The sequence below is a fragment of the Saccopteryx leptura genome, chromosome 3 (assembly GCF_036850995.1).
Source record: "Saccopteryx leptura isolate mSacLep1 chromosome 3, mSacLep1_pri_phased_curated, whole genome shotgun sequence".
Classification (NCBI taxonomy): Eukaryota; Metazoa; Chordata; class Mammalia; order Chiroptera; family Emballonuridae; genus Saccopteryx; species Saccopteryx leptura.
This window is the reverse complement of record NC_089505.1, coordinates 25,647,059-25,673,363: the sequence shown is the minus strand read 5'-3', so window position 1 is coordinate 25,673,363 and position 26,305 is coordinate 25,647,059. Positions and strand designations below refer to the sequence as shown.

Below are 26,305 nucleotides of genomic sequence, written 5' to 3'. Positions count from 1 at the left end.
AGGTCACCAGCAACACTTAGTTACATCCCTGGATACTGAGTTCTGTTTGAGTGATCCCTTTCAACCACTAGATTGCAGTTCACTCTCATTGTCTAGAACGCAACCCTATTTGTGCAATTATTGAGTGTTCCTGAACGGCAACTCTCTTCAGTGGATTATAAATTCGAAATCCGAAATGCTTTGTTTTCCATTCCTGTTCTATTGACCTGCCTATTTTTCTGGACCATAGTGTGCTAAACCTCAATTACATGAAGATCAGGAGGCCACCGAACAACTTCAGATGCCATCCGCTGGGCTGGAGTTCTGGGCCATTTCAGGAAGGGCGGTTCCCAGATGCCCCCGAGCTAGGAGGCCCACGTTAGGGCGCCAGGATGACGTCATTCTAAGGTGGCCGACCCAGCGCGGGGCGTGACGTCACGTGGCGGGCCAGTCTGCCGTGAGGTCACCTGGTGGGCGCGGCCAGGCCGAATCCCCAGTGTCGTCACGGCGAGGGCGGGGCCAGAGCGTGTCAGCGAAGCCGAATCAAAACAAGCCCGGGACCCGCCTTTTCCCTCCTGCCCGAGAGCGTCTCGCTCGCGCTCCGAGCCCGCGGCGCCCGCGCGGCTGCGAGCCTCGGTGGCCGCGCGCCGGCTCCAAGAAGCCGGGCAGGGCGCGGCGGCGGGGATGGCGCGGCGCGGGCCGCGCGGCTAGACGGGCGCCGGAGCAGCCGCCGGCCCGCGCCCTCCATTCTCTGCGTCCCGGAGCCGGCAGCGCGCGGGGTCCCGAACGGCCGTGCCGCGCCGCGCCGCGGGAGCCGCCTTCGCTGACGCCGGGCACCTGGACGCTCCCGAGATGCCCAACCCCAAAAATAGTAAAGGCGGCCGCAAAAACAAGCGCGCCAACAGCAGCGGGGACGAGCAGGAAAATGGAGCCGGGGCCCTGGCAGCGGCGGGCGCGGCGGGCGCGGCGGCCGGGGGGGCCCTGGCGGCGGCAGCGGGCTGCGGAGCGGCGGCGGCGGGCGCGCCGGGCACCGGGGGAGCGGCGGGCACCGGAGGCGCGGGGACGGGCGCCGCCAACACCGCGGCTGCCGCGGGGGCTGCCGCCGCGGGCGACGCCAAGAACGGTAAGACGGGGCTGACGGGGCGAGCGCCGACTTCCTCCCCGACGGGGACGACGCGGTGGCAGGGCCCGGGGTGGCGCGGGCGATGCGTGGACAATGCGAGAGTCAGGAAGTGCTCACCCCGCCCCTCCGCCCCGCCGCGGCTGCCCTTTCCTGGTCCCCACGCCTGACGGCGACAGTTGATCTGCGGCCCCTGCCCTGGGTCCGCGCCGCCACTGGCCGCGCGCCCTGGGCCGCCTGCGCCCCGCACTGCGAGGGGCGCCCGGGTGCCCGTTTGCGGCCGCGCTACCCTGGGGCCCTGCCCGTGGTGCCCGGGCTGGCAAAGCCGAGTGTGTGCGCAGGGCCCGGAGGGAGGGAAGGAGGAAGGAAAGAGCTGCCCAAGTTGAGAAGAATGATCCGATTGAAAACTTAGGCACCAGTTCATTCTTCCCTGTGCACCCCTCACCCACCAGCCTCCCTCCCACCAGCCCCCCTCGAGTGAAGAGCCTTAAATCCCAGCAAATCCGGGCTGGCTGTGTCGATTGCCACAGGTGAAGAGCCTCAGAGACATTTCTTTCTTCTTTGTTTCTTTCTTCTTTCTTTATTTTATGTTTTACTGTAGGGCGTGTATGAATATGTGTGTGTGTGTGGGTGTGGTGGGGGTGCTCTTTAATTCTGTTGCTCGCTTGAGGAAGGAAGAGAATCTGAACTTGACTTCCGTTCTCAGCCTGGTTTTTTAAAAAAATCTTCTGTTTAATTCTGCTTCACATTTTTTTTAGAGTTGAAGCCTAATAATCTTAGGTAGTGCCTGAATGCACCTTTTGAGGAGCACTTAACCAAATAGTGAAGATGTGGTAGGATTGCTGATGTCACTAGAGAGACAAGGTTTTTCTTGGAAGGTGCAAGCACTTTACTTACTTGGACAGTTCCTTTGAATTCCTCTGGTCAGCCAGTTTTTCAGGAAGGGAATATAGATAGTTTATAATGGAAGGAGATTAAGATCTTTATTTCTGGCTTTTAACTTGTAGCTTTCAGTTTTTGAATACATTCTTTATGGAGATGAGTCACTTTTTGAAAACAGGGCACCTGCACTTAGAGGAACCCCATGGTGAAGTGTTGCCTGTTAGAAACAGAACAGGAGGCCCCCTTGGTTGTGTCTCTGCAATATGGAAATGGGAAGTTTCCCAGATTTATCACATATGTGAACATTTGACACTACAACATTTAGCCAGACTACCTTCTTCATGTTCTTTTGTTTTCCTAGCCTTAAATTTCATTTTGGTTTTGATGTGACAGAGGGGAAGGAAGACAGACTTTGGCTCAGCCTTTTAGAATTTTGTCATAAGTGATGAACAATGATAACAATCAAGCATTCATTCAAAAAATATTAAGCACTTGCAGTGTAACAAGTACCATGGTAAGTATCAAGAATACAGTGATGGTTGAGAGTGCGCGTGTCTTGGTCCTCATGGAGCATTTATTTTTACATTCCTGTCTGGGGCGATAGTGGCCTACCCTGCTATTTTGGCCTGTCTGGAAGCTTCAAATTGGCTGTTTCCTTTTCTTCTTTGTCCAGAAGATTAGAACACTTTAATGTAGTGTGAGGAAATCTTTTTCTTAGGCTGATGGCATCTCCTCGTTTGTAAACATTGATCTGGTTGTGGTGTCCCTATTCGAACTCGCCTCTGAAGTGATGGACTCAGGTATAGTTAGCAGTTCTGTTTGTGTCTGTGTGAAGTTGTGTATTTTTGCTTTGGAGCTTGTTTTATTAACTGAGTAGGGGGGAAAGGGAAGAAATGGGCCAAAGATTGCCATAATCAGGATTAGAGAAGTTACAAATCTTAGAGCAGTGAGCTGAAGTTTATAATGCCAAATTCTTGATGCTGATGTGGTGTGAAGTCTCAGTGAGTGAACCACCTTAAATAATTTGAAGAACTCTTACTGCAGTTGATAACTTGGATGCTGAAGCCTCTGGTGTGTCAAATGGATAAATAAGGAAATTGCAAATGCTTTTTGTTTTACCGTTTAAAGCTGCGAGTTATAGTGTAGAGGTGGGAGAAGGGGCAGACGTGAATTTTTAAAGGAAGGGGCAACAGATATGTGCTATCTCTCAGAATCAAATGATAAGGCCCAAATATTTAGTATTTTAAAATGACAGTAATGGGATTTCTAAGTATATTTCAATTTAACTGTGATACTAGATTTTGTGATTATGAATATTACAAATAAAATAATTCTTCCAAGGATGTAGTAGCACTACATGATCTTGAACTTTAGAAGGTTCATTCTCACTGTTTGAGTCAGTTGTGATCTATATTGTTTGAGCATACACGCTTAATGCCTTCACTTAAAGTTGATAGTGTATGTTTGTAGTTTGACGTTTACAGAATGATTTTATGTCTTGTAAGGTCTCGGGCAGTGTGGCCAAGGTAATATTAGTACTTAGTTCACTATTTGTCAGAAGGTATAAATAACTACTTATTCTATAAAAGCAGATTACTAGCTAGGGAAAGATTGGGGAAGGTTGGTCTGGTATAGTTGAAGAAGTTGAACCATTTGCAGTTGTGCATCTTGGGTAAGTTGAATATTAACGGTAAGGACTTTGTACCCTAATAAGAAATTTATTAGTATATTTTTAGATAACGTTTATGTATGTTTCTGAAGTTTTTAGCAGGGATTGAAGTAAAAGATTTGAAAGCATTATCCTTCTACATGGTAAACATCTGTCTGCACATATTGTAGCATTTTGATTATAGGTGGACAAATTTGCCAATCATTACTTTTAGGATGTAGTAATCATGCAGTTGATTATAACTGTGTTGTTTCATTCTGGAATTCTAGTTCCATTAGATCTCCAATTTTTTTTTTCCTTTTTTGCTTCAGGCTTTAAAATATATGAACCCTTGATTTTAGTATCTGGTTTTCAATGGGCCTAGATCCCAAATCCTTTTATAAATTCCCATTTTCTGGATGACCATGGTTTATCACTCCATTCCTGACTGCCACCGGAACCCCTGGGCTGCTGAGTCTGCCTCAGCTCATTCAACAACTTCTCCTAGGACCTAGGAGATGGAGCTAGTTTACACAGTGATTGGCTTTGCATTGGGTAGACCTAGATTCACACCCTGGCTCCTCAAAGTACTTATCATATGATCTAATACAAGTCATTTGATTTCTCTGACCCTCAATTTCTGCATATTTAAACTGGGATTATAGTACCTACCATACATATATAGTAAGATATCTATCTCTATTTACCTATTATGTAGTAGCATATATAACATACATATTACATATGTGTGTATATATACAGTGTGTCCATAAAGTCATGGTGCACTTTTGATCGGTCACAGGAAAGCAACAAAAGACGATAGAAATGTGAAATCTGCACCAAATAAAAGGAAAACCCTCCCAGTTTCTGTAGGATGATGTGGCAGCATGTGCGCATGTGCAGATGATGACGTAACACGGTGTATACAGTGGAGCAGCCCACGGCCATGCCATTCGAGATGTGGACGGTACAGAGGAAAGTTCAGTGTGTTCTGTGGCTCGCTAAATTTGAATCCGTGACCAAAGTGCAACGTGAATATTGGTGCGTTTATAATGAAGCGCCACCACATAGGAATAACATTACTCGGTGGGATAAGCAGTTGAAGGAAACCAGCAGTTTGGTGGAGAAACCCCGTTCTGGTAGGCCATCAGTAAGTGACGAGTCTATAGAGGCTATATGGGATAGCTACCTAAGGAGCCCTAAAAAATCTGTGCGTGAGCCCACATCAAACTGCACTGAATAGGTATAAAACTGGGAGAGTTTTCCTTTTATTTGGTGCAGATTTCACATTTCTATCGTCTTTTGTTGCTTTCCTGTGACCGGTCAAAAGTGCACCATGACTTTACGGACACACTGTGTATATCTAGCTAAGTATGTATTTGTGCATGTTTGTGTGTGTGTGTAGGACTCACACACACACATATAAACAGTTCCTGAGTTAGAAAATGAGCTTACTCAGTGTTAGCATTTGTCTTATATTCTGGAATTAGTCTCTGAGATGGCGATTTATGTGCAGGAGGTTTACTGGGGCTGCTTTTAGCATCATTACTAGTGGTGGAGTGAGGGAAGCAGGCTTGGGCAGGGGGAGGAGTTGAACTTGATGCATTTCAACTCCAGCTCTGGAGATGGTATGGCCCTGCAAAGTTCTCTAACCTGGAGACATGGGGCAGGGCCTTTAAACCTTCCCTCCCCTGCTGACTGGTTATTTGTACCTGGGCTGCCCCTGGAAAGAGGGTATGAGCTGGAGAGGTCCTTAGCTGGGGAGCCTCTGTGGAGAGGGACTGAGTGGAGAGCCTCTGGTTCCTAGTGAAGGAGAGCTTCTCTTCCTCTCCTAGTTTTTTATGGGTTTCTTCAGACCACTTGTGCCGTTCACCTGAAATACAGGGGTCGGACAGTTCTCACTAAATAGGCTTAACGGACCAGGCTGGGAGTTAATCACTACCATAACATAGTTTTGATGAAAATTTATGTTCTGAGTTCCATACATCTGTTACAAATAGATATTTGGAGCCACCCCGTTCTGTACAAACAAGATCTATATTTTTGGCATACTTAGGACACCAAATACACCTTTCATAACCCTAGGTTTATAGTATAAGTTTTCTCATTTTAGGTGTTTATTTGAATTCTTACTACATTTAAATTACCTATATTGATTGAAAGGAAAATGAAGAGTGTTTGCCTGCTGTTTATTTTATTTATTTATTTTTATTATTTTTATTTTTTTTTAAGTGAGAGTTGGGGAAACAGAGACAGACTTCTGCATGCACCTCATGAATCCACCCAGCAAGCCCCCTACAGGAGATGCTTTGCTCATCTAAGGCTGTTGCTTGGCAACCAAGCTATTTTAAGCTCCTGGTGGGAGGCATCACCCAGCCATCCTCAGCACCTGGGCCAACTCGCTGGTACTAATGGAGCCATGGCTGTGGGAGGGGAGGATAGGACAGAGAGAGGAGACAGAGTGAGAGAGGGAGAGAGAGAAATGGCGCAGGGGGTGGGATGGAGAAGCAGATGGTCACTTCCTCAGTGTGCCCTGACTAGGAATCAAACCCAGGACATCCACTCACCAGCAGATGCTCTACCACTGAACTAACTGGCCAAGGCCTGTTCATTTTCTAATCAAGGAATATTTGAGGGTCTAAGGTATGTAGAGCACCATTGTGGTCTTGGAAGACATTTTTTTGCCTTTATCTAGAGATTACTTTTGCTAGGTCTTTAAAAATATTTGCTACTTTTGGATCTTGTCTTTTGAGATGGGCATTGGTAGAAAATGTTACCTCATCCTTCAAAGATTCATCTTGTGCACTTCGTTTGAGACTTATTCTGTGCTCTGCTAATGGTGTTTTAGGCACAGCCCTTAACTCTTTCTCTCTTTACTTGTTGTGGGACCTGAGCTTAAATTCTGAAACTAAACCTTCGATGTTTGCTTTCCTTCAGGTCCGAGAATATAGCATTCTGTAAAAATTAAAAACGAGATAAAACTGGGAACTCTCTGTGCCTTAATCCTCCTGTGAACAATTTAAAGAACTTGAAGGTATCAAAAGGAATACTTTAGGGGGAAAAAAAAGTCCTGATTAATTTTGATCATCATCTTTTTGTTTGGTATTTTTAAGAGATTGATTTAATTAAAAATACTTTGTCATTTCATTATTTTACCAGTCATAAAATGGGTATTATGGAATAAAATAAAGAAAACAAAGAAGATAGGCAAAATTCTTTTTGACTTTCTAGTCAAACACATAATCCCAGCGTTGTTAACATTTTGATGTGTATTTTTGTAGACTAAATTTTTTTCTTACAGTTTTTGAAAGAAAAGGATCATATATTTTACAATCTACTTTCTACATGTACAATAGTTTGTGGCATTTTAGCAGAGCAGTAAATTTACACATGCATCACCACTTTTAATGAGTGTATAATATGCCATGATATGTCTGCATCATGGAGAATTTGATCACTCTGCTATTGTTTGATTATTAGGTTCTTATTCTTACATCTCTGGGCATTATCTAATTACATCCTTAGGATAAATTCTTACCTGTAAACTTGTTATGTCAAAGGATATACACATTATTATGACTTTTAATACGTGCTGACACATTGCCCTATAGAAAGGTTGTACCAGTTTGACCCTGCTGTGGTCAAACTGTTCATTCTTTGTGACCCCAGTAGACCCTGGTTCTTATGGTTTTAAAGGCATGCAGGAGAATTGCTTACACCCCAAAATGTGTCAGAAATAGGAGGGCCTCATTTGGATCAACAGCTTGGAGCAGATGTTGCCACACTTAAGGGGACTTTCCAGGGCTGCATTTATTTCTGCTTGGGACTTCTGTGCTCTTTAGTGGTTTGGTGGCTAATAGATTCAACAAAATATCTAATATGAATGATATTTTATCAGTTACTAATAGTGAAGATAAAAGCATAGGCTTTTGAAATTGTTTGTATCATTAATCTAATCTTCAGAAGTAAGACCTAATATTTTTAAAGTTGTAGTCAAAGAGCATGCGGCTTGAGCTCACCTGGTGGTGTAAACCTAGGTGCCACAACTTCCTAGCAAAGTGACCTTGGGGCAAGTTATTTAACCTATTTGTTAAAACTGTTATGCTGTTGAGAATGAGGCACTGAGAGATAATAAGGTGGTCGTGAAGGGTCTGTGAAAATTATTATAGAAAATGATTGGTATATACAAGTTTTGATTCAAGCACTGATTTAACTATAATAATCTTTATTTTTTCCTTATTATCTCTCTCTGATCATAGTTACCCTGGAAAAATCAGATGATTAGTTAAAAAAGAAAAAAAAGTAAAAAGCAAAGTGTGAAAATGGTTATATTTTCATTTCTTCATTCATTCATACCTATCTCGTGTATAATGTGTCTGCTGTTTGTCAGGTACTATGTTAGGCTCTGGGGTCACAAGGGCAAAAGAATTGTGTTCAGAGGTTTTTGGTCTAGGTGGGAGCTTTATAGAAACAAGTGCAAGTAGGTAATTATATGTACTATGGAAGGGCAGCTACTTAATAAAGAGCAGGCTCTCCTGAGGTGGTAAAATACTGGATTAAGTATGGGGATTGAATTTGAAGATGCAGAGAAGTGAAATGAGCTTGTGGAGTTGAAAAGGAGCTGAAAGGAGTTGAGCCCAGTGTGTCCTTTAGGGATCAGCCAGGGCTTAATATGGCTGAGAATTAAACATTACCCTCCTCTCCAGGCAACAATTAGAAAACTCGTTCATTAGTTCACTTGTTCATTTGTTTACTAATCCATTGTTTTTTTTTCATCTGTGTACCCATCCATTTACTAAACATTTATTGTGTGCTTGCTATCATCAGTGACTGGAAGTATAATGTTGAATTGAACTTGTCGGTCAGGGGTCGGGAACCTATGGCTCGTGAGCCAGATGTGGCTCTTTTGATGGCTGCATCTGGCTCGCAGACAAATCTTTAATAAAAAAAATAATAACAAAAATATAAAACATCCTCATGTATTACAATCCATTCATTTCCTACTGCTCATGTTCATGGTTGCGGGTGGCTGGAGCCAATCACAGCTGTCCTCCGGGACAACAACAAATTTTTATTGGATAATGCGTAGCATTCACGGGTTATTGTATGGCTGTCACGGAATTACATTTTAAAATATGTGGCATTCAGGGCTCTCTCAGCCAAAAAGGTTCCCGACCCCTGTTGTAGGTATAAGAATCCACACCCCCGTGGGCACATGGTGAAGCTGGGGTAGAGGCGCCTATGTAAACACTAGGAGCTATGATAATGTGCTGTGGGTGCTCAGTGGAAAAAACAACTCGTCTCCTGGAGGAGGGACAGTTGAGCCAAGTCTTGCAGGAAGACAAGCAGTTAGCTCTGAAAACAGAGGAAGGATGTTTCAAACATAGAGAGGTGGGAAAGAGCCTTGAGTTCTGGTTGCTGCCAAGAGTTTGCGGCTGGCTTGAGGTGCAGCAGTAGGATGGGAGGCTGGAAAGGGCGGGGGCAGGCAGTCCAATCTAGATGCTCTGTAGCCAGTGCAGAGCTGTCCCTGAGGTTTGTCAGCAGGGACAAGGTCAGCTAAACCTGCAGAAGGGAATAAACACAGGTTGTTGACAAGCTTGTGAAGTTACTGTGCATTTTAACAGACTCCCTATCTTGGCAGTTTTTCTTTTGATACAGCCAGCCAAGGATTGGCAGTTCAGCCTGCCAGGGATCCTTGATTGTGATTTTTCAGTAAACCAGTAAGCAGACTGCACACCCTGCTGTCTCTGCACAGCGAGATGGTGGTGTCGCAGCTCCCAACGCTGCTGTGTCTTAATTGTGGGCACCAGCATCCCTGTGCTTCTTAGCCATGGGAGGTTAGCTAATTGAGGTTAACTTCAGAACCACATGCCAAGGGAGGGGTTGGGGCCATCTGAGCAGAAAGGCCAGGCTTTTCTCTGGGGGAATGGGGTGGGGAGATATGTCCCTGTGGTTTGTTTTTCATACTTTGGCACAAAGTGTATATCTCTGTGCCAGGTTGGACTAATTATCTTGGTTTGCCATTTTATTTTTATCATCATCAAATCAGTTTTAAAACAATAATTTGGTGAGGGGGATATCATTGTTTTGTGCAGAGTGACTGCATGTGTGGTTTAATTCTGTGTGTTTGAGAGAGCTCCCAGTTCTCAATGGTTGGTGAAATAGCACCTTGCTTTATTTAATCAACACGGCGTTTTGATTGCTTGTACTGAGAGGTTTTTATAAACTGGCAAAAAGTGAGAAGTATTTCTAATACTCAGCAATTATGTGTTCTGGTTTATCAGAAGTAGAAAGGGAAAACGAGTGATTTGTGCTAAGTTATACTTTAAGTGTAATACTTCAAAACAGAAATTAAAGTTAGAAACAAGAAATATTAAGAGGAAGTTTAAAGAAAAGTGAGGAAAGAGGAAGACTAAAAGAGGAAGTGTTAAAGGTTAATTATATAATTGTTTAGACTAATTAATAATGAATTTAGTTTGGTTCTTTATATATTCATAATACAATATACTGTGTATTTCATAGATTTAAATTGTTAGCAGAAAAACTTTTCCTCTTAGGTTTAGTATTTGGGGGCCTGCAAACTAAACTGACAAAAGATAGAATAGAGACAGAAAAGTCAGATTTAGTGGCAGAAACAATGTGAGTCAGAGGAAGTAGGGGTTAGAATCTGTGGCTTATATACCATCTTAATGGAAGGGGAGGGGAGAACGGCACTTGCAGGAAAACAAATGGCTTCCTAATTGAAGGGGAGGGAAAGAAAGGACACCTATAGGAAAACAAACAACTTTTTGGAAAGATAAACGGGTTCTTAGAGAATAGATGGGTAGTTTTGTGACAGTGTCTGTTTCAGGGCGGTATCTCTGGTGATAAGAGTCAGTGTTCCCTGGTTGCTCCTAGGGAGGGGACTTAGGACAATGGACTTCTTTTGAGAGGCTCTGCTTTTTAGGCTGATAGGAGATTTGAGGAACTCAGATGCCTTCCCTCAGAATCACTTGTAGGCTGTAGTGGCATATTCTGGACCCCTTCAAAATAGAGTGCTGCTCAAATCACAGGACCCCTTAATAGCAATTAGAGAGAGAGAGAGAGCAAAAACAGTTTCATAGTTCAGAATTTTATTTTTCCTTTTATTGGAGATTTATTAGAAATAGACAGCCTTAAGGCATTTGACTTTATAAAGCTGATAAAGAGGATGAATTTAGGCAAAAGTTGCAGGATATCAGAGTGCTCAGATAAGTAAGGGAGATATTTGCTGAATTTAAAATGTATATTTACCCCTAAGGGTAAGCCTAAATTTGTTGATGCTTTAGATCATGTCTCTTCAAGTTAAAACACTCAGGAGAATCTTTCGACATTAATGTTGAAACTGAATCACAAACTACTTTAGGTTTCTAAGTCAGCACTCCTGAATGTGATGATTATTTCGGTATAATATTTAGTAGAACTCTGTTATAATACAATTTCTTTAAGTTAAAGTGACACCCTCCTTGTTATGCCTGACAAAACTCAGTGTCTGGGCAGAAATGGAAACTGGGGAATGTGCAGAAGCAAGTTCTGGCTATTTTTGATTGGCAGCAGGTGCAGTCTGTAATCTGAGAGACTGAGTCTGGGGTGGTTGGTGAGGGCTGTCAGGGAGCAGACACAGAACTGCCAGAAACCGGGAAAACGGCCTGGTGTTGAGAATGGGAAGTGTCCTCCAGTGGTAGAGGCAGAACCATGCTGATGTAACAAGAGGCAACTCAGAATTCTTGCAAATGTTTCCAGCTCCTCAAATCTCTTCTTTACTGGGCAGTACTTTTCTGCAGTAACATTAGCCCTATAGTGATGTGGTCGGACTCTATTAGGTCTTCATTTAGAGGCTCAGATGATGTTTTGCAGTATGAAAGCAAAAGGTTAGCTCCCTGAGTGGTATGTGTTTGTGCTGCAAAACCCATAGAATCAAAAGAAAGGAGAAGTGCCTGTTCCCAGCGATAGCAATGATGATACTGCCACTGCCCTTGATTGATAATTTACTAAGCCCAGGTGCGACACCCAGCAATCCACAGTCTTAACTTTTGAGGACAAGAACGCTAAGCTCAAGAGAGGGACTCTTCTTTTGCAGGAAAGGCATGCGTGGATCAGGGAGGGGGCCCAACCCGATGCCACAGGTGGATCCTATTTGGTGTTGGATTCATCTGGGCTGACACACATATGTGCATAAAGTATGAACATCAAAGAAACAATAGAGCCATTTAAATTACTTTTAAGAGGCCTTCTGCTTGTCATTCTGGCACTTGAACTGAAATTAAATTAGTAAAACAAGAAAACACTTGAGCAAGGAAGTACTTTGCCTACACCTTGTACACTCATGTTGATCTGATTCCTTCTCATGATAGGACTTCCTGCTCTTGTAATTGTGGAGATAGTGAACATTTGAACTAACACTTTCTGTTCTGAATGGGTCACAGTTCATAACTAAGACCTAATTATTTTGGTAAAATCGTCACAAAGCTTGTGGTTGTTCAGGTTGTTTTTTTTTTGTTTGTTTTGTTTTTATAAGACTGACGGACTGCCTGCTGTGCTAAGAGGATGGCTTGTTTTGTTTTAGTGGGAGAGAGAGAGACAGACAGGGACAGACAGACAGGGATGGAGAGAGATGAGAAGCATCATTTCTTCGTTGCGGCATCTTAGTTGTTCATTGATTGCTTTCTCATATGTGCCTTGACCAGGGGACCCCAGCAGAGCGAGTGACCCCTTGCCCAAGCCAGCGACCTTGGGCTTCAGGCCAGCGACCATGGGGTCATGTCTATGATCCCATGCTCAAGCTGGGAACCCCACGCTCAAGCTGGGAACCCCACGCACAAGCTGGTGAGCCCGTACTCAGGACATTGACCTTGGAGTTTTGAACCTGGGTCCTCAGCATCCCAGGCCGGTGCTCTGTGCACTTCACCATTGCCTGGTCAGGCGGTTGTTCAGGTTTACACGCATGTTGCCAAACCATTCTCCAGAAGGGCTTACCTGACCCTGTGTGCCCACACTGGCCCTGCACAGAGTGCTCCTTTCATTACACTCCTCAATGTGGATTTTTTTTTTTTGTATTTTTCCGAAGCCAGAAACAGGGAGGCAGTCAGACAGACTCTCGCATGTGCTCGACTGGGATCCACCCGGCACGCCCACCAGGGGGTGATGCTCTGCCCATCTGGGGCATTGCTCTGTTGCAACCAGAGCCACTCTAGTGCCTGAAGCAGAGGCCACACAGCCATCCTCAGCACCCGGGCCAACTTTGCTCCAGTGGAGCCTCGGCTGCGGGAGGGGAGGAGAGAGACAGAGAGGAAGGAGAGGGGGAGGAGTGGAGAAGCAGATGGGCGCTTCTCCTGTGTGCCCTGGCCGGGAATCGAACCCGGGACTCCTGCATGCCAGGCCGATGCTCTACCACTGAGCCTACCGGCCAGGGCCTCTCAATGTGGATTTTGATAACCATTTTCAGATAGGTGAAAGAAATACACATCCCATTGTTATTTTTATTTGCATTTGTTGGATTATATGTATACTGCTCATTTGCATTTTTCCTATTGAGCTTTTTGTCCATTTTACTAATAGGGTATTTGGGTTTTTATTGATTTGTACAAAGGCTATATATTCAGGATACTTTTTGATGTATATTTCCCCCTGGTTTATGCTTTGTCTTCTCGTTGGTTAGGATGTCCTCGTTAGTTAGAAATATTCCAGTTCTGTGTGATCACAGAACATTCATACAGAGGTGACCCTTAGGAGGCAGTTAGGGAAGAGGGAGGCAGCTGCTTGTGGAATTGGCTGTAGGAGAAGTGGGTGAGCATGTCAGTGACTGGCTCCATTTGGCTATCAGTGCACAGGAGTGCTGCTACACGTGTGAGGTTCTGTTTCCTTTTTCTATTTAATTTGAGATGCTTTTGCACGAAGTGGGTTCCAGCTCTTGCCACCCTGCCTGCCCTCCCGCTGGACCCTCAGCCTCCCCGAGCACTGTCCCCCGTGGAGAGGCGAGCTGCAGTGCTCAACCCCTGTCACGTTTGGTACATTTCTGAAATCCCTTGCAGTTTTTATCCCAGTCACTTCCAAGGACTTGAAACTTGTAGATAAAGGCCCATTATTTTCTTATCGCCTCTTCTCAAGAACCTAGCTGCAGACGGAGGCCTCTTGTAGGCTAAATTGTCGACAACCTTCTTGTGATAGCAAACTTAAATGCTGAGTCATAAGAAAGTTCTCATTTTTCACATTTTGGCACTTGGGTTGAAATTACATTTGTATGTTAATAAAATGAGAACATAGCACTCAATTGAAACAGAGTTTATTTGCACCCCATATATCATGCTGATTCAGTCAGCCCTGGTGCCTTCTCAGATGTCTGTGATTTGGAAAAGGTGCCCAACTGATTGCTTGTTCTGAGGCCTGTGAAATTTGAGATTTGGTTATAGCTTGAGTTCTGCCATTTTGCAAGGCCAATGAACCTTTTTGAGCATAAATGTTCATTTTTTCCCTTTTCTTATTTATTTATTTATAAGAACGAGCAAGGAGCTGACATTTTTTCCCCTTAGTTGGCAGAGAATAAAAATGTTAACAATTGTGAGTAAATGCATTGGGAATAGCAGCACCCTCAATTTTAAAGTTTTTAAAGTTGAATTTATTGGGGTGACATTGGTTCATAAAACCATTCGGATTTCAAGAATACACCTCAACAAAGCATCATCTGCACACTGCATTGTGCATCCATCGCCCAAAGCAAAGTCTCTTTCTGTCCCCATTTGTCCCCTTTGCCCACCCCCACCAGTCCCTGCCCCCTTCCCCTGTGGCTGTGTCTGTGTGTCATAAGTATCTTATCTTTAGAAAGCGAGGATAGCTTGATTGTGTTAGTGACTAAATCTTTGGAAACTGTAGAGCTGTTTGAAAAGCAACAGTTGTGTCACGATTTGGGGTTTTAGTGTTTTCCCGTTGGGTGTTTGGGTTTTGGTTTGTCCTGTGGTAGTGGGGCGCTTCCCAGCTAGGGGTGGCATGCACACTCCTCCCGTTAGTTGGGAAGAACCCCAGCAGACCGTTGTTTTCCCAGGGGAGTTCGCAGGAATGCTTTCCTAAGATCCTTCTTCTGCCTCTTGGGGAGCCTTGAGTATCTCTTTAAGTTCAGATCTAGGAGCTCTTGCTGTGTAGACTTTCCCAGAGTCTCTGCGGCGCTTGCCTGCTGATCTCAGGGCAAGCTCAGTTCCTTGAGTGGGTTGGGTTCTGGAGCTTCTGCAGAAGACCTCTCTGCTCCTAGAGTAGGGAGGGACTGGCAGCTGAAGCCTTGGGGAGGGTTCTTTTACCAGGGAAAGTTTAGCTGACTTGGGGATTGTTTTGTTTTGATCTGAATCATCCTGTCCCCAGGTTTCGTTGTAACAGCAGATTTCTCTGCGATTTTAACCATTTGATCAACAGAACCTTGCTTTTGGACTATTGTACAGTGGAATTTATGACTAGGTGCCTGTATCTGTAATTATGCCTCTCACATAGGTTGTATCTTGATCCACTTCAGACCTTTCTGCTCTCCGCCCTTTACCTGCCTCTAGGGTCCTATGGAGTGACGGATGGACACTGGACTTGGTGGTGAGCATGGTGCAGTACATGCGGGTGTGATTATAACGCTACACGCCGGAAACGTGTGAAATGTTGTAAACCAATGCTTACCTTAAAGAAATGAAAAGAATTGTGAATATACCAAACTGTCTTGTTGAGTTTTACAAAGTAATTTCTCTAGGCATAGGTACTTGGTATGCATGTGTATTAGTGTATATATGTAAATGTATCAATATTTATATTGAATTATTGTTTTTCTTGCCATTTGGTTGATTAAAAAAATTTGTAAGCTTCATCTTTGAAATATTCAAATTTGAAAATTTTGACTTTGGAATAAATCAGTTTTTCTTATAACTTAATTTTTAACATTCTATGAGATACGTAATCTAAAGATTACTTGGAAGAATTTTTAAAGAATTAATTTGAAATGTTTTCCTTGACAGATTTGGAAACACTATAATTCACTTAATATAATCATATACATTTGTATATATTTACATGTTTTGATAGAATTTTATATGACAAATTCTCTGTGGAAAAATTTCTAGATATTTTTTGGTAACTTTTATAAATGATATATTATTTTCCCTCTAATTTACATATGAAGAGTTTTAAGTCTTTGAGAATGGTCATACAGTAAAATTGTATCTGTGTCCCACAAGAGTTAGTAATTGGCAAAGGAATGAATGTCAAATTAAAATGACATCACTGGTGTAATAATAGATCACTGGGGTCTAAATTTTGAGTTGATTTGCAATAGGAATATTAGGAGATCCTCTCCTGAAAACAAGTCACAGTATAAAGCTGTGTTGATGTACTTAGGTGGGGCACTGCGGGGCAAGGACATGGATGTGACTGGCTCTTGAGTCTACTTTTCACTTTTACTGAGGTATGTATAAGACTTAGACACACCTTCTCCTCGGACAAGTCTTTCCTTGTTGCAACAGATTCTCTAACTTGCTTGTTGGTTACTGATGCACAGGCCAGCAGTGTGGCCCTCCGGCAAAAGCTTTGTTTTTCTGCTTAGATCGCATCAGAATTCCTATAAAGCATTTTCCCAGGTTTATTTTGAAGGGTAGGCAGGGGACCAGAAAGTGTATTTTTCAGGGAGTCCAGCAGGGCAGAAAAGGTACATGGAAAACAAGATAGGGAAATGAATTTAGCCACTTTGTACTGGGGTTTTACTGATTTAGGTAGAGTAGTCTTAAAATCATCCTGGGAGTTAGTTGGTATGCCAGTCCATTGACCCAAACAGGGTCCAAGAAATGCAGGCTCAGCTTCTCTTTCTCCATGCCAGTGCTTTTTCTGCTGCCCAGCTTGAGAGTCTCTGTACTGATAGAATGTTTTCTCTCTACATTCTTTCCAAGAAAAATTGCTTTATTCTCATTGGTCAACAAGTAGACCTTTGCTCATGACTTTTTTTTTTTAGGTTCACTAGAGTAGATTGACCTCATTGTCTGTCTTTGTTTGTTATTAAGGTGTGCAAAGATTGGGACCCAGAAACCTTTATATTGTAGTTGGTTTTAAGAACTTGCTTCTTTATTTTGGTTTTCCTTATACCTAGTTTTTAAGTAATTCTGAGAATTCATATGGGTATTTAACATTTTGAATAAACACTTGTATAACCAAATAATAGTACTTGTATAAAACATTATTCCAAATTATAGAACTACTTATGATCTGGTTATACAAAGCTGTTGCTCACTGCCTCTCGCTCTGTGCTCTTCATTGATCTGTGTGTAGTAAGGGTGAGCATGGAAAGAAGGAAGCCACTTACTAGCCAAGTGACCTTGGGCAGCTCACTAAAGGATCACCTGGATGTGGGCTCAGCAAGTATTTGTAGAATCTGAACCATGGGATTGCCTTATTTCTGTTTGTGGAACTTTGGTATTTTTAAAAAACAATCAGGAAAATCTGAAACCATTATCTTCATCCTAATAGCCTAAACCAGGCTTATTTTGGGTCCGTATTCTTTTGGGTCCTGACACAACCTCTGTTAGACAAGGAAAATATGAATTTTTACTTTGTAGTCAATATTAATATATCAATCAGTATTGATACATTGTTATCAGAGTGTTGAGGCCAGAATGGGAATAAAAAATAGATAGACTAGAAACTTATTGACTTCTGTTTAGTTTGAATTTGAGGCTGAGGAGAATAAACTAAATATATTGAGAGAATGTTAAAAATTCAACTTGTTAAGTATAGTTGAAAGGCTCACTTTTTTTTCTTTTGAATGGGAAGCTCATGTTTATTTGGATAGAGTGGTTTGAGCGAAAGCCTTGTGTCTAAACCCTACTCTAAGATAAAAACATGTTTAACCAAATGTAATCGCCATGTACTCAACTTGCACCATTTTGGAGCAGTCTCACCCACTAAAACAACAGAAGGGAGGCTACCCTAAGTCAGAGGTTGAGATGGGTCTGTTTAAGTGAGCTTACTGTGGCTCCTATGCTCATGGAAACAAGCTAACAAAATATTTTTGTTTTAACTCTCCTTTGTATGTCAGACTTAGTGTCTTTAAATTGTTAAAAATTTTATTTTTGTAGGAAAAAAGGTCTCAAAATATTTGAGAAAATTTATTTAAAAACCACTTTAGTGGTTGTCTAAGTAATACACATTTTACGGGATTAGTCCAGTAAAGTTACTATAACAGCAGCACCAGGTGCATCAGTAGAAGGAACTGATTTTCCAAGTTGCCACCGTATGTATTTAAAGTGTCCAGTTTTCAACAAGAAGTATAGGATACTCAAAGAAATGGGAACATATGGCTTATGGTCTTATTCACCATTTGTACCCCCTGTGCTATATACTCTGCACTGGGCACAAATGAGTGTCCAAAAACACTGTTTCAATTGACTTACATTGATTAGTGACTGGTTGTAATTAGCTGATTTTCAAACTCCATATAATTTCTTCTGTAGTAAATGTTTAACCTTAAGACAAACCCTGGTGTTTTTATTTTGTCTTCTAGAGCAAGGTTCTTATTAAATGGTAGCTATAAAATGATAGCCATACATTTGCCCAAATAAATGTTTATTAATATCCTAGAAAATTCGAAGGCTTTTATTTTAGGCAATAAAATACCATGACTCCTGCTAAGAAAACTGACTTATTCACAGCCCAGGTAATTTTGAATGTTTTCTGTGTGAAATTTATCTTTATAGTTTTAAGTTTTTAAAGTATTTTGAGACTATAACTAGTATACTTTTTTTGTAGCTGTCCAGACCTTTAGTGACCTACAGTCAAGGCCTCACATTATCCTGTATATGACTTTTTTATTGTAATAATCTTGTTGTCTCATATCTAATTAATTGGTGTTAAGTCTGTTTATCAGCACATTCAGACTGAAACAGTCTGGCTCAAATCTATAATATTTACAAACAGACTCTTGCCATTTTTATGATCAGTTGTGATGATGGGAGAAATTCAGGGTTGTAGTGGACTGTATTGATGTCCCCTGATTCAGTCCAGGAGCAGAGAAGAGGCAACGGGGGATCCTGATGTCATCACATCTGTGCACAGAGTGTTATCAGTATTTTCTGTTTCCAAATACTCATTTGTGTGTTATTTTCTATATATTTTTTATTATTCTGTTTATTCTCCCATGTCTGAAAAAAGATGAAATAAACCTGCTCGACAGGCAAGCTTCAGAATCCTGTGTCACGGCCAGGGGAGGATGCACCGAGTTTGCACGGGTGCCGAGCAGCGAGGCGGGGCTGATGAGTGTCCTCGGGAATGCGGTCAGAATTCCAGGTGGTGGTGCAGGGCGTGACACTGAACTGGCCAGTGTTCAAGGAGTGGCAGGAGAAGGGTCAGCCCATAAAATAAACAGTTGTTTACTGGCAATTGTAACAAGGCCAAAAACAACTGGGGTTCACAATGGGTCACAAAGTTAGAATTTGTTAAAGAATCTGGTTAGCGAAACCATAACTCACTTTTGAGGACTAGTATGTGTTTATAATAAATTGAAGGCCCTTGTCTTTTCTATTTTATGTTTCATAATTTTCTGTTTGCAAAAAGTGTAAGAAAATAATCAATTTTCCTATGAAGGAGCATATTGGATTTCTTGTATTAGAGCAAATGAAAGTAAAATGCAAAGATTTCTTTGTTGTTCACTGTAGAAATCGTATTGCATCTAGAGTAGATGTGTGCATCTTAACATGTATGCATGCACATGTGTGTAAAATTGCATGGATAGGGTTATAGCTAGTTGTTCATAGGTAATCTTGTATACCCATGTGAATGGGTGTGTCTTCTTTCAAGTGGCATCTGTTATAAACTTATTTTTTCTTATAGTTCTTATATGTATATGTAATTTTTTTGTAGTTCTTATATTTAAGAATTATATTGTTTTCTTGTAATTCTTATATATGACTACATTATAGGATTTCTGGTACCCGCCTGGCACTATACATAATTATTACAATATTATTGACTATATTCCTATGCTGTACTTTATATTCCCGTGACTGATTTGTAATGACCAATTTATACTTCTTAATACCTTAACCTTTTTCACCCCAGTCCTCTGTTCCCCTCCTCTGATAGCTGTTAGTCTGTTTTTTCTATCTGTGAGTCTGTCTCTATTTTGTTAGTTCATTTTGTTCACTAGATTCCACGTATGAATGAAATCATATGGTATTTGTCTTTCTCTGTCTTATTTATTTCACTTAGCATAATACTCTGTAGGTCCATCCATGCTGTAGCAAATGGTAAGATTTCATTTTTTATGGCTGAGTAATATTCCATTGCCTATATGTACCACAGCTTTTTAAGCTACTTGTCTGTTGATTGGTAGCTGGGCTGCTTCCATATCTTGGCTATTGTAAACAATGCTGCAGTGAACATAGGGGTGTATATATTCTTTTGAATTAGTGTTTTGGATTTCTTTGGATATATTCTCAGAAGTAGAATTGCTGGGTCTTAAGGCAGTTCCATTTTTTACTTTTCTATTTTCCACAGTGGCTGCACCAGTCTTCATTCCCACCAACAGAGCATGAGGGTTCCTTTGTCTCCACATCCTCACTGACATTTGTTGTTTGTTGATTTATTGATGATAGCCATTCTGACAGGTGTGAGGTGATACCTCGTTTCTAAGTTGTTATGTTGATGTTTTTTAAGTAGCCACCCTCAGAAGAGGGAATCTGTTGGACTCTCTAGTCAGCAGTGATGTATCCAGCTGCAAGTTCAGATTATGTGGTTACATCTTTATCACTTATCATTGCTTGGTTCGTTGCTTTTTCCTCTGCCTCTCCCCGTAGATATAATTTCTCAGGTAAATATGGGACTCTTTTCATATTTGGCAAAATAGATTTCCAGGTTTGATAGGTGAGGGAGAAGGAGGGCAGAAAAGGAAGTAGAGGATGCTGTTGAGACCTAAGTGGTGACAAGGGTGGGCCCACCAAGGATGACAGTGCCCTGAGGAGTCTAGGCTTTGTGAGTTCGAGCCAAGGAGAGGGGACCCCTTGGAAAAAGACCAGTGGGGTAGATCTGGCAGGAATCCAAGCCCATTTCACTCCTCTTAGTTTCACCAATGAGGCCAGGAACAGGGTGGGGGGTTCAGGGGAACCTGCATGGACCTGGGTGGCAAGAAGGAGTGAGGGGGCTCAGTTGGCTGGCAGAGCACTGAGAGACAGGAGGCACCCTCAGCGGTGTCTGAGAGCAGAGGGAGAGACGGGAACAGGTCCAGGCCCAGGAGTGAACAGCAGAGTCTGGCGCTGAGGCCGCGGAGCCGGGGAAATGGAGGAGGCGTGGGATGGATGAGTGACCGCCTCTAGGGCCGAGAGCACGTGTGCTTGGGCCACGGGGCGCTTCTCTGAGGAGCCAGCACAGGGCATGGCAGAGAGGGTAGCCTTCAGGAAAGGGGCTGTGTTGTGGGCTTTGGGACCCGTGGGGCAGCACTGGCCCGCCCTCTCACTTCTCACCCTTTTCTGGCAGACTTTGGAAGGTGAAGAGGGAGGGAGAACCTTGGCACCTGTCACGTACAGATGTTAATACATAGTAAGAAAAACTGATTTGAAAATTATGAGAAGAAGTGGCGAATGGGTTTTTGTTTTGCTCATTTGTTCCCTCCTTCTTCCAAAAATAAAGTGGCATTCAAAAATACATGTAATACAGTAAGATAAGTCATAAATATGAGAATATTAGTAATAAGAGCAATACTATTAGGAAAAATAATTGATGTCTTGAGTCGTTACAAGAGGCTTTCAGATTTCTAGCACACAGAGGAAAGAGCCAAACAGAAGCAGTGGTATGCTTTACAGTGTCCATTAGATAAAAAAACTAGCCACTTAGCCGTTTATAAGACACTGTAAAATACTGAACAACATCCATGACAATACCCTCTCATAAATAAAACAGATTTATTAGCTCTGCTCCCATCATTAAAATCAGTCTGTCCAGGGAATGAAACAGTGCGGTCCTGGTAACAAGCTCTGTGACACCTGGCTTAGCTGAGGGATAGATTTTAATCTAGCACAGGAGCACGTACTGAAACACCTCTAGGATCCTGGAACATAAACATAGATGGGACTGGGGTAGAGTCCTGATGTCCAGAGAGTACGTGATGTACCTAAAAGGCATTGGATTTACATTTCTTAAGAGAAAACCTCGTACTGACTTAATAAGACACTGCAGACACCCCGCTGGGATTCTGACTTAGAGGAATGTGTGGACATCATCTAGGAAATCTTTCCTAAAAATAGTTTCTCTCAGTGGAGCTTTTGGAAGGTACTGAACATCAGTGAGTAATGGGTTGTGTTCTCTGACAGGTAGCTGGTCTGCAGGTGACCCATTCTGCCAGTTAACCACGCAGCCATATGTTTTATCTGTTGGACAGACTAGGTAGGGAGTAAAACCACTCGTCTCTTCAGCCGAGGCCATTGGGAGTCAGAGGTAAGTGGAGGGCCAGCTCCACTGTGGCTTTGGGCCCCAGGTACCGGTTTTGGTCCCACCAAGAGAGAAGAAAGCAGGCCAGTACTTTGGGGGTGCCGTGCTGTGACTTATGTGGTACATGGGGGTCGTGTAGAAAAAAATAGGAGTTTTGATGATGGCCACATTTTGAATATTTGTGCTGGCAAAGGGGAGGACGTTGACAAGGGTAGTGAATCAAGTTCTGTAGCGACTCAGGAGAAACAAGGACAATGCTTTACAGTTGGAATATAGTACTGAGGGATGGCAAGAGTCTTTCCTGGAGTCTTTAAAGTTTGGATGTATCTGGATTTCTTTTTCCAGCTAAGAGATTGTAATTTGGTTCTGAAAGCTCCTTGAACAAGCTTTCCTTCAGGGTGCGTGCATGTAGTACATGTAATGCTGGGGGCAGTGTAGTTGAGTTCTTCATCATCCAGACCCTCAAGACCAGACGTGGGCAAGAGAAAATGCAGCCTGCTAAGTTATTTTCTCGTACAGTGTGAGCCCATTATATGCAAGTTAAATTATGCAGATTTCAACTAATAAATAATATTTATAGAAACCTCGTATTATGTGCAAAATTTTAGTTGACATATTTTCTAAAATTATGTGTGTTAAGACATCTCATATTTTTAAACCTGCCTGGTCAAGTGAATTATAAAAATGCTTTGTTATCTGAATGCCATCATCTTTTCTTTTTTCTTTTTTTAAAAATTTAAGTGAGAGGAGGCGAGATAGACTCCCGCATGGGCGCCGACCAGAATCCACACAGTGTGACCCCCATCTGGGGCTGATGCTCTTCCCACCTGGGGCCCATGTTTGCAACTGAGCTGTTTTTAGCACCTAAGGCAGAGGCTCCATGGAACCATCCTCAGTGCCCAGGGCCAATACACTTGAATCAATGGAGCTATGGCTGCAGGAGGAGAAGAGAAAGTGAGAGAGAGAAGAGGAGGGGGAGCGGAGGAGAAGCAGATGGTCACTTCTCCTGTGTGCCTTGACTGGGAGTGGAACCCGGGACTTCCACAAGCTGGGTTAATGCTTTACCACTGAGCCAACTGGCCAGGGCCATCACCTCTTCTTATAAAGAGAAAAACCTACTAACCTTTAGCAATATTATGTGAACTTTTTTTTTTTAGAACTTCAAGGATTTTGGTAGAATTTATATTATCATTTTTAAATTAACTTATTATTTAGATCATTATTATAGCTTTCAAAATATCCAAATTATGCTAATACTGGTGCTGAAAAACATTCTGAAAATCAGTTACTTTGGAACACAAATGTGATCAAACACAGTATGATATGCCATGCTATCAATTTGTGAAATGCAACTGAAAAATATTAGAGATAATGCTTACAATAGCAGCATCAGTAAAGCAACAATATAATACAAGGACTGCAGTTTATGTGTTCTGATGATGCCTTCCCCACACGCTACCCCTAGACTGTGGGATAGTCGGTCTTGAATTATGTAAGTTCTTTGGAAACATGTTACATGGATCAAATGAAACCATACTTTATGAATTTCTGCTATCTAGGCTTGGAAAAGGTTGAAATATACATATAACAACACACTTGTTTGTTTGACACTGAGTAGAATCTTTCTAAGGGGTTAGAAGAAGAGAATTTTGCTTCTTTTTCTCTAAAACAAGTGAATTATTTTGTGCATGGTGTTGTCAGAAGTCTATTTCTTGCACCTATTTATGTATGGTAAAGGACGGTCACTTCCTGGTTGCAGCTTTGCTCTAAACGCCTTCAAAGTCCTTTGGTTTTGCATCAAGTGATAGGGCTTTTAATAATTGCTTATATTTAACTGGTGCTCATTATATACAAGGCACCATTTGAACAACCCTAACTTCTTTAATCCTTATGACAGCCCTTTGAAGTAGGTACTTTTCTTTCTGCCATTTTACAGGTAAGACAACAGAAGCACAGGAATGTTAAGTGACTTGCCAAAGTCTGAAAACTAGTAAGTTGCGGTGCTGAGACTCAGATCCAGGCTGGCTGGCCCCAGAGTCTGTATCCTCAGCCAGCATGCTCGGTGGGCTCTCAGGAAGCTGGAGGGGAAGGTCCTCTTGTCGCAAGGGGAACTGGCCCAGCAAACAAGGGGATGTATTCCCATGGGAGAAGAATTATGGTATGGAAAAGATCTGTGTAATGAAATAGTTGTTCAGAACCCCTAGTATTTGCATTTGGTAACTGGATTCCAAAGGAGGATGGAATAGATCATGGAAGGCTTGAGGAGGTGAGGGTGAGGGCCAGGCTCTGCCCCGAAGAGAAGTCCGGGCTGGGTCCAGAATATCGTGGAGGGCTCCTCTGGAACGGAGCCGTGGGCTGTGCTCTGGGGCTCAGCCTTCCTTCCTCTCCATCCTCCGGCATTTGGTCACCTGGAGCACTGAATCCGAGTGGGCCATTCTTTCCTTCAGCAGGACGTTTATGAAACACTAATACGATTTTCACAGTAGTGGGTTTACAAGGATGAATAGGTCCAAGTCCCTGCCTCAGCCCTCCTCCCTGTCAAACCCCACCTGCTTGTGAGGCTTACAGCTATTTGAAGAGGGGTGAAAACATTTCATTTCACAGGTGAAAAGCTGAAGATGGCAGTGCCGGGTCGATGGGGCACCTGTTAGTGTGGATGGGTCTGTTAGGGGCTTGGGTTTGTTGGGCAGCCAGTGTAAATCATTGTCAGATGCTCCCTTTTAAATGTGGAGCGTGGAGACCGAGTTGGGGGAGAGATACAGGCTGTGAAAGTTGGGATAGTGACTGACTTTGCCCAAGTGACCTCAGCCTAGTTATCCTGTTGTCCAGATGTAAACTATTTGACATCGTTGCCCAGAATGAGGGGAACCCTGACTTGTCCCCTTGGGCAAAAGAAGTAGAAGCTGAGTCGTGCATATTTGATCATGAAGCTGTGAAAACAGGCACTGGGGGGCTTAGATACATTTTTGAAAACAGTGCTGACTCTGCATGAAGGAACATTTTCCATGTTGCTTGTTAGGCCGTCACGGCTTAGACTACTGTCCCAAGGGACATGTGTGACACAGCCCTTGGTGAGTGTGGTATTCCGTTCCCCTTCTGCGCCTCCCCCAGCAGAGGGTTAGTTGTAGCATATCAACCTGTATTTTGTTTATACCATTGTAGGACAGCTATTAAGAGCCAGGGGTTTTGTGAATTTCAAGACAGCTTTCTGAAAGCAATCAAATGTTTCTACTTTCTTACAAGAATGCCACCAGTGCTGTTTCTTAGAGTTACAAAATCTTTTCCTTGTATATTTTGCTTAATTGTAAGACTTAAGAAATTTAAAAACAGACATGATGGTATTTACTCACTTTCTGAACACCTATTGTGTGTCTAAAACAATAGATGGAAAAAGTAAGAAATCTATTAGAGCAGTTGGCATTTAGTTGTGAAGCCAGATAAACAGGTAAGGTATAAAGTTATGGTAAGATAGCACAGAAATGTTTCTGTGCAATTTGACAGTTTACAATGTGCTTCTACACGTGAAAGGGTAGGCAAAAGTAGGTTTACAGTTGCGAGTACGTGAACAGTTGTTTCTTGTATTGTTATTATTACTGTATTGTATATATCACAACTGTAAGCCTACTTTTGCCCACCTTTGTATTTGAGGTGTGTGCGGGCAAGCCATTTCATGGTCACCTCACAGGTGAGGAAACTGCCCCGTGTCAAACAGCTAGGCCGCAGAACTGTCCCCTTCTAGATGCCTTTCCTGTGTGGATGGTGGGGGAGAGGAGGGGGCAAGCGGAACCAGGCAGGGAGATAAGTTTGAACCAGGCCTTGAGGGAAGTCGTGTCTGAGTGTAGAGGCCAGCCTGGACTGGAAGCCTTGTCTGAAGTCCTCCACTGTTCCCAGGTCGCACCCTGCTACCACCTGCTCCTGGGGGCCGTGCCCTCAGGCTGCGTTATAGAAGGAGGTGTCTGTTGCACATAGTATTTGGTATTAAACAAGCCCTCGACTTGTATTTGTTTTTGAGGCCTAGCCACAAAGCCACATCAAAGTGGCTGAGATGTAAACAAGCAGGCCTGGCGGGCTGGAGGGTGGAAGCAGGAGAGAGTGGCTGTGGTGATCAGAGACTCAGGGACGGGGACTTGGTGCTGCACCTCCTCTGACCCAGGCAAGCACCTGTGTCAGAGCTCTGAGCAGGACTGGCGACCTTCCAGCTCTGCTATGCAGGGAGGGCTCGGGATTGG

The 26,305-nt window shown here is 42.9% G+C and overlaps 1 protein-coding gene across 3 annotated transcripts in view; it reads left to right on the top strand.

Moving 5' to 3' along the window:
* The first annotated feature begins 518 nt into the window (after positions 1–518).
* Positions 519–26,305, top strand: part of HECA (hdc homolog, cell cycle regulator) — a 43,120-nt gene continuing 17,333 nt past the window's right edge. For 2 of the 3 annotated variants that reach the window (XM_066373117.1, XM_066373115.1), the window contains exon 1: positions 520–1,102. In XM_066373117.1, coding sequence (XP_066229214.1) covers positions 832–1,102 — 271 coding nt within the window. In that variant the 5' untranslated portion in view covers positions 520–831. Of the gene's footprint in view, positions 1,103–26,305 lie in introns of all 3 variants that reach the window. The other variant, XM_066373116.1, reaches the window with a different exon arrangement.